Source organism: Pyxicephalus adspersus, chromosome 4, assembly GCF_032062135.1.
Source record: "Pyxicephalus adspersus chromosome 4, UCB_Pads_2.0, whole genome shotgun sequence".
In the NCBI taxonomy this organism is placed as follows: Eukaryota; Metazoa; Chordata; class Amphibia; order Anura; family Pyxicephalidae; genus Pyxicephalus; species Pyxicephalus adspersus.
The window spans coordinates 137685622-137702053 of NC_092861.1; the positions used below are offsets into that span (position 1 = coordinate 137685622).

General features: G+C 35.2%; 1 protein-coding gene across 1 annotated transcript in view; it reads right to left on the minus strand.

Annotated features, from left to right (window-relative positions):
* The window catches only part of CAMKMT (calmodulin-lysine N-methyltransferase), a 237781-nt gene that overhangs the window by 23221 nt on the left and 198128 nt on the right, over positions 1-16432 (minus strand). The window contains exon 8 of the mRNA XM_072409769.1: positions 13016-13090. Coding sequence (XP_072265870.1) covers positions 13016-13090 — 75 coding nt within the window. The remainder of the gene's footprint in view (positions 1-13015; positions 13091-16432) is intronic.

Here is a 16432-nt window from a genome sequence, read left to right on the forward strand (position 1 = left end):
TCCCCTGATATCCTAGTGGCATAGGGTGACCATACATAGAATAATAACTGCAAGTAGCACAAGAGATTTAACACTGCACATAGCACAGAAGACAATCAACAGCCTGTGTAGGTAAAAGGAAAATTGGAAATCTGCTCAGGGTGTTTTGTGGTTGGTGCCTGTAAGTACTTTTATTTGTTCTCAGGAAAGTCCCCCAGTGCATCTTGAAATGCTACTTTACAAGACCAGGATGTTCTCTACAAGACAAGGTCAAGACATGTCTCCTCCTAAATCAAAGTTCCACACTCTCAAATATGAAAGCCGTGGTCTGGTATTGGACTGCTGCATGACAATGGACAGGACTTTATCTCAACTTTGAAGCTGAACTCTAGGCAAACTGCTAAGTACACAGATGAAATAGGTATAGGTGGCTGTCTTGCCTGCCAAATAATTTATATGCCTGTACATCAAGTTTGAACAATTTGCACGGTTCTTTCACACAGAATGGCTACATCTTGTAGCGGTAGGAGATCTGATTTTGATTTGCTGCACTTAGGAAATATTTCAGGTCTTGCCTCTCCCCCAGCCTGTGACTGGGCAGTGAAAGCAGAAGCTTATCTGATATTCTGCTCTCTCCTCGAATCAACTAACTCTAATCTTGTGCTGTTTCTCCCTCCTCTAGTCTAAGCCCCGATGTACAGTAGATCTGTATTATTGGTACCTTTTTACCTTTCTGGAGTTCAACTTTCATAAAAGTAGAGACCCTCTTCAGCAGTGTATCTCAACTAGGGCTCCTCCAGAGGTTCCTAGAGCAGTTTGTGCCATTCGGGTCAGTTTAAGTGATACCATTGATCTCCCTTCGGTAAGGGAGACATTCTTCCCACCACACTCATGTGAGCTGTGGATATATTAATAACAGAAGGTTCTCTGAACACCCAAAAGTTATTTCAACAGGTCTTTAATGTTAAACAGGTTGAAAAGGTTGCTCTACAGAGACTGGGCCTAGATCCTAAATGGAAATATTTGCAAGCAACACATGCCAGTTTTCCAGTATGAATAACTTGTACACTTCTCTAAACAAGGTAATTTTATTTATATAAAGAAAAATATGTCATATATTGAAACATCTGCTTATTTCAACATTACAAATATTCCAACAATATCTTTTATGTTGGCCTGTACATCTACACAGATAACCTTCACAGATATCATTCATCCGAAGATTCCGTGTTTTAAAATGTCCTTGCTAAAAGGTTTAAACAAATAGCAACAATACTAAAAAACCTATCTACCAAGAAACACAGATCAAAAGGTACATTTTTATTGGCTGTGGCAATGGCATCTGAAAAAAACCTGAGCATTGATATTATATACTAGATATTATTTACTACAAAAGCTGTTATTTCATTTAATATTATAAAAAAAATGACCTTCCTATTAAATGTTCATGCTTCTTCTGTAGCATTGACCACAATGGTCTCTGTGTAGAAATCACTAGTATTTTCAGTAATTTTATTATTTAGCTACCTGATCCTGCTCTATATTTCAGCAAGGTAGCAAATATTAGAAAATCTACAGGTTTTATTGTTGTGCTCATGGAGGCGATCAGGCGTTCAACCGGTGTAAAATGGCATTACAGCAGAACTAAACCATTAAAATATTAAATTGTGACCAGGCAGTTCCTTTGCAGAAGGAACAGGTGATGTCCTAGAAAAAAAAACCTAGATGCTTGATTGCAATTTTTTATTTACACTGACCTGTCCTTGCTCTGTGACAGACGGCACTATCCCCACCTACCCTCTTCTGGATCTTCAGCCATTTTGATAGACCAGGTCGGGACTATGTAACTCCTACATATACCCCACAGCCTTGTGAAATGTTGGGATACCTGACATATCTTGACATTCTACACTGAACTGGACATACAAAAAGGAAGGCTAGACTCTTCATTAGCTTTTTATTGTATCTGGACCCCATTGGAAATTTCATTTTACATCACAGTTCAGTTTGTGCATTTTTTTTGGAGATTTCTGCATTATTGCAATGGGATGAGGTTTGCATATGAAATCTACCTATGTGTTTGGATCTACTAATAAATTTGAAAATGTATTTCATTCAATGTACCCTCTAAAAAGCCCTGGGCAAAAATGTGGCACCTCAAATGCACAGCATTTCTTCTCCTCCCTGCAGTTCTGTATATAGAGGCCCATGGAGAAGGTCAATTGCTGGATTTGTCCTACCCTAAAACTGGCTCTTCCATAAAAAATTTTTTTTTCTTTCTCTTCATGAACAGTCTGAATTCTTCCAGGTTTGAGTTAACTTTAAATATTAAGTGGTGAATGAAAATCTTATATTGGTATAAAGTGTAACATAAATAGCGGGTAACATAAATGGCGGGTGCACAAATCACCTGAGCGTAATGCAGCTTTTCATTAAACTCTTGATGTAGGAATCAGGTTTGCAAGCAGGTTATGTAATGCTACACAAATGGCTGTGAGTGGATTTAAGCTGCTGCAGTAACGTTTCAGGAAGATGCCAAATTTCTCGGTTATGGTTCTGAATGGCGAACACACAAAGCCATCATCAGGAAGTGCAAAGGTGAAAAGAAAAGAGGAGGCAACTCTCAGCAAAGACTTTCCACGGAGAGGAGCACTGAATAAAATAACACCCGCCACAACGAGACAACGAAGCAATATCCTCAGCAGGCAAATTGGATGAAAGACTCAGAAGTAATTCAAGAAGCTTCAGCACAGCTGTTCAACAGCGACGTTGAGGTAAAAGATGTCATTCTCTGAAAATAGTTAAGGATCTAGCTACTAGGTCATAATACGGCTTATTCCAGGCCTCCTAAAGGTCATGGATACTTAAGTTAACATTGGCCAAAAAATTTGCCAAAGGGCGCTGATGCTACCCTTCTTTTTTCAAGCAAAACATTTAAATTAAACACCTAAATAGGTGGTAAGTGTATATAATATGTTTTAATATATGTTTCTGTAATGTTTACACACCAGGTTGCAGACCTATGTGTGTTTATACAAAATATGAAATGTTAAGGTGAGTTCCCCAAGAGGCTGATAAAGTAACTAGAAGCAACATTGCAACACAGGAACATACAAAATCTCTTCTAAAAAAAAAGAAATGTACACTACATAGTGCAAGTACTATGCTATGCATTAACAATCTGGGCCAGGAATTCAGCCAGGTACTGGGGATGATGTAACTCAAGTGCACATGCTGAACACACACAACGCGATACAAAATCTCTCCAAAGTCAGTTTGTATGGAGAGAAGGTATATACCTCAAAGTAGTGCAATGCAAAAGTGGAGATGAAGCCAGCCCCGATCACTCTGGTGTTTTAGTTATCAACACACAGAGTTCAGTCTGAATGTACCCCCTGCATCTCTTTATACAGATATACCTTTTAGACATTTTCCTACAATTTATTGCTTCTTGCATTTTGCCTTTTTCCATTTTTTTTGCACTTCACAAGCATATAGGCTTTTGCATTTGGTAATTTAAGGTAATATAACTTTAACAATACCAATATTACCCCTTTAATTCATACTTTCTAATGGGGAACATACCTTTTCTGAGTGGCCCCCTTTGCATTGGGGAATTGTTCCTCAGTTTAAAGGTTCTTAACTTTGTGTTAACTCTTTTTGGGTTGTGTTGTTTATTGTTCATTTCAAATATGTGTTTCCATTTAATTAATTTGATCGATTGTATTTGTTTGATACTAGTACATTTAATGGTCCATAAAATGTGTATCATAAACAGTGGCCATCTTTCATAACAAAAAAACGTATTTTCACATTTTTTAATGTAATCCCTGGCAAAAATTATGGAATCGCATGGAGCATTCTTTTTCAATTTCTGTCATACATTTTCAGTTAGATTGACGTCTTCCATGTTTGCCAGTCACAGCATGAGTTGATATGCCTTTCCTCCAAAAAAAATTTTTTACGTTCGTTTCTTGGTAAGATGCATTATCATCCTGAAAAATGATTCTTTCATCAAACCTATTTCGATTAATGGAATGGGAAAAGTCCAAAATATCAATGTATATCTGTCCATTTACTGCAAAGGTAATGATTGCCATCTCCCCAGTCTTTTACCTAACATGCAAAAACTATATCATTAATGAATTTAAAAATTTCCTTTTATTCTTTAAGCAGTCACCTTTATATATTTCATTGGAACAACACCAAACAAAAGTTCCAGAGTCATCTCTTTGGCCAATGCAGACTCATCAATGAATATTGCTTTTATATAACCGTCTACAGTCCATGACTTCTTCTCCTTAGTCCACTGTAACCTTGTTTACTTCTGCAGGTGCTAATGATGGTTTATGTTTGGCTTTTCTGTATGTAAATCCTATTTCCTTTAGCCGATTCCTTACAGTTCGGTCACAAGCATGACTTTGCCATTGAATTCGGTTTCTTCCTATTTGTTATTAATTTAATTTGTTGTACATTTTCTATTTTTCTATTTTCCAGGCAAACTGCTTTGATTTTTATTTCCTGATGCTTTTACATTCCTTGATCTACCTGTGTGTTTTCCTTTTCCACATTACCAGATTACATCATTTTTTAATCATTGTTGAATCAATAGTTTATTCCCCCCACCCCCACTTCGTATGAACAAAACATGTGCCATTCCTTATAAAAATGTAATTCAATATTTGGAGGTATGTTCCATACAATATACAATTAGTAAAGTAGGAAAATTTTGTTAAAGAGACCGAGTTTTGTGTCATTTCTGTGATTTTTTTTTCTTTTTTGGAACAAGGTAACAGCAGAATGAACATCCTCTTTAAATGTAGTGATTCCATAATTTGTGCCACGGATTGAAAAACATACACTCCAGTGATGGCTGCATGGCATTTCTCAGAATGGGGTTCCTAGTGGTGACAATAGTAGACTATGCCTTAACATTGTTATTCTGAATGCTCACTTGTAGCCTCCACTGACTGTGATGGACAGAACGTTATCACCCATTACCAGAAAGTTTCTTTATTTCCGTATTGCCAGGCGTTAAGCAAAAGCCACAAATTTAAAAAAAAAAAAATGAAAATGATTTAATGTGAATTAATTATATAACTGTTTTAATGTTTTGGTTTACGTATACTTTTTTTATTAATTTTACTTGGTACTTTTTTATTGTTATCGTATAAAATTTTTTATTGTTACTTTTGATACTCACATGAGCTATGCATCATTAAAGATTTTTAAAGCAGAAAGCATTGAATTTTTTTATTAATATGTGTAATAAATCAGTTTCCAGAGCTCAGTTTGTTCCCATCAGAGTGATTTCTCACTGAATTGTCACCTAACGAATAGTTTTACCTGAAATAACCTGTTAAACTAACCTAAAAAAGGGATTTTTTTCTCATCTTCAGTTTATATTTACCACTTGTTCACTCAAAGCATTTTTCCACATGAAAACATGGAACGTTTGATGTCTTCCATTACTTTTCAATATCCAACTTGTCATCTTCGTCTCTCAGTTGAATGCCCACCTGTATAACAGCTTTTTACACGTAGTCAAAGAATCTCTTACTACCCATCACAAGTCTATCACCTTTCTCCATCAGCTTTAGCAACTTCACTTTTGTCAGTTATTGTTTTCATTCACTTCTGACTATAAAGTTTGTGTCCTTAAGGCCAAAAATATTGCTCTGGCTCACATTAGGAATATAAAAAACAAGGTCCTTTCTGAATTACTTTGGGGAAAGATTTTAGTTTCAATTTTTTCAGGGCATTTTCTTTAACATTGATCTCTTTATTCTTAAAAAGGACTTGAAGTGGATGGAAGTCGTGCAAGCAATGGATGAAACACAAGTTATGAGTATCTCCAGTACATTTCCTGTATAGCTTTAGCAGGAAGTTCCTTGCACTGAAAGTTTCAGGTACCCGTTCTTCTCCATCAAGGAAACCAGTGAACATTACAATAGTAAACTCCAATTTCACTGCAAACCCCATAAGACTAGCAACAATGCAAAAAAAAGGTGTTAAATTGCAGAAGTGCAGCTATGCTTTTTTAATTATTTTCAAGCCATATGTTATATTTTAATAGGAGAACACTTAGCACAATTGACATTTTTAGATGTATCTTGTAACATTTCAAAAGAATTGAGATCCCATTTAAGGTACTATTACCAATTTTCTATATAGTTTAAACCCCACCTATAAGGGGATTGGATACTTGAAAAAATGAAGGTCAGGACTCATATTATATCAGTGTTTTCAGTCAAGTTGAAATATAAATTATCCTATAGTTGTGTAAAACGTGGAACAGTGTTAACCAAGGCATGGATCCAGAATGGTAGTCTTTGTCACCTAGATAAAAGAACCCTGTACATTGAAAGCTTGCTATGATTTCCACTGCAGCTATCCATTAAGGTATTACATTCAGCTACTTTTGTTATTTTGACAAGTGCTATTCTGCATTGATAACTGGCACTCATCCATCGTCTTGTGCACGATATTTTCTCGAAATATATTTTCAGAAAGTCATATGGTCACACCACAATGTGAGAATTATTCATCTTGCTACAATTTGATCTAATGTATGTCTGTTTGGATCATTGTGCCTTGTAGCAAAGATGTAACTAAATCTTAGTGATTACATGCTCTTTTAACAAATACAACCGCTACCTTTCTCTGTTTGTTGACTACAAGTATACAAATAGAGTTGCCTTCTTATGATACTTCGCTGTTTTCACTCTAATCTTTTTTACATCACCTCTGTAATTGATTTTGATGGACTATCTTGTCAACTATGTAATAATAAACATCACTATCAATGAGCTTATGGTGTTCCATTCTTTTCATCTCTATTTCAAAACAGTCTTGCTATTGCAATAAAACCATTTTCGAATAATGGAACTGACATTAAACACAAATATTTTTTACCTATGGGATAAAATAAACCTGTAAACTGCCCATAGGAAGAAAAATAACATTGTCACTACACAATGGGCACTTTGGAGCTAGCCATGTTTTTTCTTCCACCCCTCGTATAGCAGGCTGCTCAGGCATTATGGGAGATGGGGAAAGGTGTGCGGGTTGAAGCACTGAACACAACATTGTGATACTTTGGCTCACATTAAGAATTCGGAAGGTTAATGACTTACTGAATAACCACAGGGAACATTTCATATTTACTTTTTTACAGCACATTTTCATTACTATCAATTTATTTATTCAAAACAGGCACTTAGGAGCTAGTCATGTTCTTCCTCTAGCTCTCTTGTGGCTGGTCGATTGGGCATTATGGGAGAAGAAGATAGGTGTGCTGGTACACTTCATGCCTTGAAGTTTCACACCCAGCAACATTCAACTTGCTTCCTGTAGGCCCACAATGTCAAGGCTCTTCTCTTTACTGGGCTCACATGAGAACTATATAGACAGCGGTGCACTGTCATAACCTGGCGCCAGTCTATGGAATCTGCCTGGTTTGGCACCAAGCAGCCTTATATCTATGAGGAGTTTGAGCATGTGCAATGGATATTCTATTTCTTTTTACTAATTGTGAAAGCCATAGAGCAGGGTGTCAAACTCTGGCTCACGGGCCAAATCTGGCCCGCAACGTCCTTTTTCTTTGCCCCCAAAGGAATCCTTAATATGAATAGCAGATGGCCCACCACTACATTGAAATAGCGTTTCCACTACCAATCCTGGAATCACTTGTGTCTATAGACCAGCAGCCGCATTGCCTATGCATGGCCTCTCATTTTACTGTTTTATAGATGCAGGGAATTGTAGTAGCGGTGCTGTTTCAGTGAAGAGGGAGTTCCAGCCACTCATAACATTAAGCCCTACATTGGACTGTTTCCTTGACGCAGGGAATTGTAGTAGCGTTGCTATTTTGGAATTCAAGTTTCATGTTTGGCCCGTGACTATGTCTAAGTTTTTAATATTAGCCCACTGTGTATTTGAGTTTGACACCTCTGCCATAAAGGCTAACAATGTGCTTCTAATAATGTGATCTGACTGAGATATTTGCCTGATCTGCATACTTGTTTCAGATCAGTGGCTCAAAATGTATTGAAGAAAGTCAACCCTTGCTTTTATAAGAACTTTCTTATGAGGGGACTACTTTAAAGAAATGTTATGCTTTATAGTATGTTAATATCATGCGTTACTAAAACCAAATGAATTTACAGTTGTCAGCTTTATACTGTATATTTCTGGTACAATTAAATGTGTGTGAGTCTTACAGGTTTTTTTCTTATGAAAGCATGCTGTAGATAAGGACCCTTGCTTTCAATGGGGAAGCAGTGCTCTATACACTAGACCTATAGCTCTGAATTCTGAAATGTTCATACTCCCTTTTGTTTGGAGAGCTCTATTTCTACTCAGTAGTTGGCATGCCAGACCTCTGCAGAGCAGAGCTTCCACACAGAAAGCAATGGTCCTTCTCTGCGGAGTTCTGGCAGGGGACAGGTTTTTCTAAGAAGGTTGTCGCTGCTTCCTATAGAAAATAATAATAATGAGGCATATTACCTGAAATGTATGTATCTGGTTAAAACAGAATGTTCAGTTGGGCTTTCATGAACCTGTTGGTTTATACAAGTACACAAAACATAGCTGCCATTTTATATAATCAAGACACATAAGATAAGTGCATGTCTTATATGAAGTCCACAACTTGTCCTGCAATAGGCTCTCATTTCTTTCTTTTAAAATTTATAGCACATAAATGCAAATGCATAATATCCCTGCAGTATTTGGCACATGTGCCCACCAAGTGTTTCCACGGCTGCAAATAACTTGAAAAAAGCACTCAAGTCCTACAAGTGTTTTAGAATGTAAACATGGAACAATAATGAAAGATTTAAGGATACAAACACCTTCTGAATGTAATCATGTATATACATGAAGCCCAATCTGCTTGTTACAGTGGCTTCTTGAATAGACCTTGTTTTCATGTAAATGAGTCAGGACTGTACAACTGCCTCACTATTCATGGAATCAGACAATGCCACCCTGGCTTCAGAAAAAAAAATGGAATTACATTATGCACCTAATATTACAGAAGACACCGGGGCTACTTGTGCTGTTTCCCAAAGTCCCATGCTTTGCTGACTGACAGCATAATATAGGGCTGTAGTACTGTAACATTTGAGCAAAGATTGCAAGAACATATATTTTACATTTTAAATTCTTTACATAAAAAAACTGAAGAATTTAAAGCATAAAGGTTTCCCAGGGCAAGCTACAAACAGAAAAAATTAAAATGAAATGGTTATTGCTTATTACCTTATTTTAAAAAGAAAAACTCCAGGGGGGTAGGTAATCACATAGTTAAATTACATATATGTTTACTGTTCTAAATGCCAAAAGGGTTTGTAATTCCAAACATCTAATCTTGTGATCTCCACCAGTTTTTCACACTGCACAGCCAGGTAGGCTGATTAAGCAATTAATCCTTTTGGCTCCATAGTTTACCTTCATACGTCATCTCTTCATCACCAGCCCTCTCAATGGACAGTAGAATCGCATCAATTGCTATGTTCAATGAAAAAGGAGCCAATGTAGGTAGCAGTAATGCTAAACCAGGAATTAACTGAGTGATCTTTCTAGCAGAGGAGTGTGTCACAAGAATGGCTGCCCGTAATTACAAATCATTTGGCAGGTAAAAAGGTGTGTATGCATATAATTATATATATATATATATATATATATATATATATATATATATATATATACTCTATTTATATATAGACACACAAACGCACACTATGCAGATCCTTGCCTGGAGTTCTATTTTGCAAAGCGAGTATATTTTGTGATTTCCTTAAACTACAAATTGCAGCAAGTTATGAGTATGTATGTATATATATATATATATATATATATATATATATATACACACAAGACATGAACTTTTCTTTATAAATTATTAAATTATAATTCAGGCTGCAGGCATGTTTTGCAAACACCGAACAATACAATATAAACTATGTTTTCAGACTTATAAATGATTGACAGATTAAAATGTTCATCAAAGTGGCAGCAAATCAGTATTATGAAAGTGTCAGGTCTTCTTTAGGCTGCTGCAAACACTTTTTAAGAAATGAAGTGTTTTACCATGTTTTACATGTAAATACTACTATGCAGCTTTGTTAGAACAGCCACAATTTTCAAAAAGTCCCATAACTGCTTTTACCCACTCTCTTGTATGTATTAACAATTATGTGTGAGCTCTAGAGATTTACCTGGTTTGTAACTGTAAACAATGGAAAAATCATAAAAAGGTTCATGCAGTATGAAAAACAGGCATACATTTGTAAACAGACCCAGCAACTAAATATTTACAGGAGATGTAAAAATTTAAATAGTGATTGCTATGTATATCTTAAACTAGAATTCTGGCTGGAAGACCCAAAGCTCCAACTCTCCTTTTTTGTCTGTGTGAATGGCTGATGTGGAATTCTAGAAGCTTTATCCTGAAAAGGTTAGAATGTATCTGATAACTTTATGTGTCTTTTGTAATGACAGGTTTGCATACTCAGGCAGTACCACCACTGGAAATTCTTGCTATCTCCTATAGAATGTCCACCATGTGGCCACCAACTGTCCCCATTTCTGCAGAGAAGTGAGCTTTGGTGGTGCATGGCTGAACCAATGAGGGGCAGATCTTTTACGATCTGTCACTGAGAATTTTACCCATCTAAGGGTATCCTTATGTGGTTTTATGCTCCCAGTATAATTTTTATACTAACCATTTTACCTAACCATTCTTTACTTACTAGTATATTATAAAAATTGAAGTAGGCATAATCTTTAACATTTTACTTATAATTTAACATACATATAATTTTGCTCTGTGCTACAAATAATATATAGTTTAAACTTACTTATGAATCATACTAACTTCTACAATAACAAATTAGATTTTCCAAATTCATATTAGAATACATCAGTGATTACATATCATCTAATGTTAAGATTTACAATATACCTAAAATGATTGCAGCAAAATATGACATAAACGAAGCAAACTCATAAAAAATGAATCTAATTAAAAATGCCTAAGTAATATATATTTAAAGGTATCAAAATATATAAAATATTATAAAGAAAATTTGCAAGTTATATATAATAATATTATTATTTGTATATAATTATTATTGAAAAACAATAAAATGTTCCAAAAATATAACAGTTGTAACTGCTGTCGAAAGTGTTGTATTATGGAGAAAAAATACAACTAAATAAATAAAAAGCCTTTGAAATGCAATTGTCCATTGTTCAAACTGGATGACGTGGTGTGATGATCATAGGCAGTAGATGATGGCCATTGCCACTGTTGTTTTGATATTTGTGTGAAGAGCAAATTTAACTCTAAATCTGTTGGCAAGACCTTGCTTCACCCACGTAATCTGGAAAACATCCATATGTGAGGCTTGTCTAAGCCCCTGAGAAGACTGTTGCCCTCCTGCTCATGTCCGTCAGCTCTCTGATCTGACTTTCATACTTAATCTGGTCTAATCCTACTGAGCATTAACTTCATCTGTGCAATGAAACCTGTAGTATCCATTCTAATATTTGGTGAGGAAGGCATTTACTAAATTACTTGCTGAAATCATATGGTGTTGTTTAGCTCTTTATTTTAATCAGATGATGCATCTCGGGCACACATTATCTGTGATTTAGCTGCAAACCTAGGTTTGTCTTTTCACGAACAAAGAACCCTGTCTGTAATACGCCACTTCTGAACTGTTACTATGCGGTGGATGTCACCACGAACAGAGCTACAATGGTAAACAGTTCTAATAATACATTGTATTAAGCTTACCGGGGACTGAGGTATGAAATGCATGGAAATATTATATGCAATATTTTAGCAGGAATTCAGTAACTTTCTCAAGGATATCTCAGAACACAAAAGAAGATTTATGTAAGGAAAAACCATTAAAGGATAATCTATAAAAATGACTTTCCAATTTAAAGCAACAGACCTTTAAATGTTGAAGTTATGTATGAATTATTTAACTTTATTTTTATTAGTTGTATGTACAGGTCTAAAGAAAATGTGAACTAAAGCTTACGTCCTAACAAAACTAAAGTCCAGCTCAATAACAAAAAAGAAAAAAATACTCATCTCTCAATGTAAAGAAGCTGTAGCAGAACTATGAATTGAACTAAAATGGTGACAAGCTTGATTAATGCTATTTCTGACAACTCCTCTAAAATAATACCTGTTCTCTTAATTACATGTTACAATATGTCGTAGGATGATTTATCCAGAGAATAAAGAACATGATACAATGTTCCTCCCTATTACCTTGCTGTTAATAACTGTCTACTTAACTTCAGCAGCCTTCAGAAACATCAGATATAATTTGCTTCTCTTCTCGAACGATTGACGTATACAAGTTGCTGATTTTTTCCCCCTCTGTAAAGGTCTCATATGCATTTAAAACGCTCTAAGTAGCTATTACAATTCAGCAGAAGACCACAGATCACTGGAAGACATTTCCTTATACATGAATTATTTGGGACCCCACTTAGGATAGCTCGTGTCACAACAGATTGTTAAAGCGGGTATGCTCAGAAAACATTATTTTGGCGATCACTTGAATGCCAAAAAAAAAAAAAAAAATGCACAACCTTGCACTAATATCAATAGTCAGATCTTTAGTAACAAGTAAGCTAATTGAGCTGTTTGTGTTGATAAACTCCCTTTCCTCCAGACTGTTCCTCCCTGAACCATAATTATTTGCAATTTGCTTAAGTCGTCCATTTACTGATACGTCAAGCATGAAACAGAGGCAATTTCACAAAATGGAAATGCTTCTCAAATTCAATCTTCAGGAAATAATGTGGTACAAGTTACTCCGTGATAGAAGACTACCTCATGACTGTCACATAGAGATGAATATTAATTTGTTGAGGTTAAGGCGGTTTAGTGCTTCATTTGTTGACTTTGCTTAGCCGTCAGAGAGCAGAGCAGCGCAATTATTCCGACAAATCTATTTTTCTCCCCCTCTTTTTTTAACGTGAGTTACCATTTTTATGTACTTACCAGTCAGCACACATAACAATGTCAAAATGTCCTTCCAGTTGAGAGACATCTGTCTCATTATCCCACCGTAAAATGCTAAAAGGAGACATAAAAAAGCAAAAAAAATGTGATTTTAATATGTTGCATTTTGTGACATTCGCTCAATAGTTGAAAAAGCAAACAAAATGTTGCCAAAACATCATATGTCTACTTTTATCAGGTCTTTTAAGATTTTGTGAGTACAAAAAAAACCATGACAGGGCGAAAAGGAAAAGGGTTTAAGTGTTTTGCAGTGCACCTTATGAAAAAGTCTTCTAAAGTATACGGCAGATCAAACACATTAATGATCTGACAAATCCCACATTTCTTTTTTCATGCATGTATATCTGCTGATTAGGATACATCATAAACACAGATTGTTGGCTGTGAGCAATTAACCCAAAAAATATTATCCAACCATCCTAATGATCTTTTTCTCCCAGGATGTTATATGGCGTGTAGGCCCATGTAATGATGTGTTATGTATTATATCATGAACATACTGAAATCACAAGCATCTGTAAAAACAGTCTTCATCCCCCATCAACACTAAACTATTTTGTAAGACAATGTTAAACAGTGGCATTTAGATCATAAAATTATATTAACAAGGGCCCAGTTTTTTATTTCCATCTGCCCTATATATTACTAATAAAAACACAAAGAGCCTGATGTATTAAAGCTCTCCAAGGCTGGAGAGGATACAATTTCATCAGTGAAGCTGGGTGATGCAGCAAACCTGGAATGGATTTCTTTAAAGTTATTTGCTATTTGCTAGCAAATGTTTTGAATCCTGGACCAGATCCATTCCGGATTTGCTGGATCACCCAACTTTCCTGATGAAAGTGTATTCTCTCCAGCCTTGGAGAGCTTTATTAAATCAGATTCGAAATAGAAAATAACAATTAAGTTTGATAAATTATTAAAAGTTTTTGATGTTTGTGGCAGCAGAAAGTGTATTTGTAAATGACAACTGGCTATTATGATGACCATTATTAAATTTATAAAATCTAAGAATATTATTTGATCAAAAACATAGCGAAAATTTTCCAATGGGACCACTTGTTCTGGTGACTGCCCTCGAAGATAGGACCTTACATCACTTTTGTGAGATCTTTTCATACTTTCTGTTGTTATTTGGGGCAGTAAGTAAGAGAAATTCTCCTCGATAGACAGCAAAAAGAAAAAAAAGAGGGGTTTAGCCATTCCATTTTCTAATACAAACTTTACAGGATTTTAATGTAATTACCTGATTTTATGGATACTACATTCCTACAGATACTTTTTACATCCAAAGTATGTGCAATTCAGTCCACGTGCTTTCATAAGAACTAAATTGAAAGTACAATTTATAATTTTTGGTAATATAGCTGTTTAGATACCTTGGTATAATATAACGAGACATTAGCCTCAGTGTACGTACCGAGAACAGCTGGTTATGTGCAAATTAACTCCTAAACCAGACAACTTACCTTCTTGTTCTTCTTTGTCAAACATTGATACTAAGTGGCTGATTCATTAAAGCTCTCCAAGGCTGGAGGGGATACACTTTTATCAGTGAAAATTGGTGATCCAGCAAACCTGGAATAGAATTCTTAAAAGTAATTTGCGATTTGTTTTTAATGCTGGACCAGGTTTGCTAGATTAGCTTCACTTATAAAAGTGTATCCTCCCCAGCCTTAGAGAGCTTTATTAAATCAGGCCATTAGACTTACAATTAAAGTTTCTTGCTTGTGATTCAGATTTCTTTTAAAATTAATTTTTCATCAAACTGAAAAATTCCTTGCAAAGTAATCATTCACTTGAGTGAATGGTCTAAGCTTCTTTAGTAGATTAACCCCACTGCACATTGGCACAAAATGGCACAACTGGATTTCAGAAAAAGTCCATCAATCAGTCCATCAATGCAGGGGATCTATTCCTTCTATATAATTTTGATGAATTCATTGTGTAATTTATGTGTTACATTTCAGCAAAATCATCAAATATCATTTTTTTAACTCTATTATGTATAGGCTACAAATACTTTACAAAAACTTTTCTATTTCTAAAAGTTTATGTTACAAATATTAAAAGGCTGGGTTACCTCTAATAGGCTTTCCTTGTTATTAAGGATTTCCACATTTGTTGGATGAGCATCTAACCTACTCCAATTTCAAGCCCTTTGTACATTCATCTTAAGTCCTGACACTACATTGATACTTTGGTGAGTAATAGCATCAAGTTGTGGCTTATAACATTATAAGACTCAGGACAATGGTGTTGGGAAAAGACGCTTCACTGAGCATCTCAGAAATCGTCTCCTCCTCCCATATGGTACCTGCTGGTCTTTCTAAAGCTCCAATCCATAATTAAGTCCTAAGTAATTGTCCATGACCATGCTGACTCTTTCATCTCAATACTAGAACAGGATGTGCTATTAGTTATAGAGGTGATACACTTAACAGCTGGAAGTCATAACCAATGGTGAACTGTACAAAGAAACCTGTGGTCTTCCAGAAGCTTTAGGAGCACCTGTCTAACTTGATCACGGACACCTCTGGTGGTCCCTTTAAATGGTCTTACATATCATATAATAGGCATGCCATTAGGACCAGCTTTTGTTTGTTTTACTACCACAGATGTTCCAGTCATCATTTACTATCCTACCTTTAAATGAAATAAAATAAATAACAAAAAAGACACAATGGGCCTGATTTATTAATGCTCTCCAAGGCTGGAGAGGATACACTTTCTTTGGTAAAGCTGGGTGATCCAGCAAACCTGGAATGGATTTCTTTAAGTCAATGTTTTAGTTAGAAAGGGAGGAACGAGACTTAAGTGTTACATAACTAGCCAAGAATTATAAAAAGTCTCTTGCACCATGTGTTTGATGTGTATATTTAATAATTACAAAAAACACAACATAGGGTACATAGGTTGGATAAATTACAATTCTGTAATTAGTTCGTATTGGCAGACTAACATTCTCTAACACAGAGCTTGGGAAAGTAAAATTAATGCTGATGCAGATTTCAAGTGATCTGATGTTTAATGCAAACTGTAAATAGAATGGGTGCTGATAAAACTTTATTTTTAGTAAGCTATTCACAACACTGAGGACACTAAAAAAAGTCATATAACCAATTTACACGTCAAAGCTGACATTAATCTTCCTTGTTTTTCTCAATTGTATAAATAGGTATTTTCAAATGTATAAATAGGTATGCATTTATTTTAAGCTCATCTCTAAAATATTAACTATTTATTGAATTTTTTTGCCATATTCATGAAATTAATATTGTTGCATTTCAATTGAAGCAATGTAATTGTAATTTCTTCATAACTGTAACTTCTTTCTTTAAAAATTGTTAGGAATGTGGTATTCATATAATCTTTGGAGCTGGGCTTTATTGACAA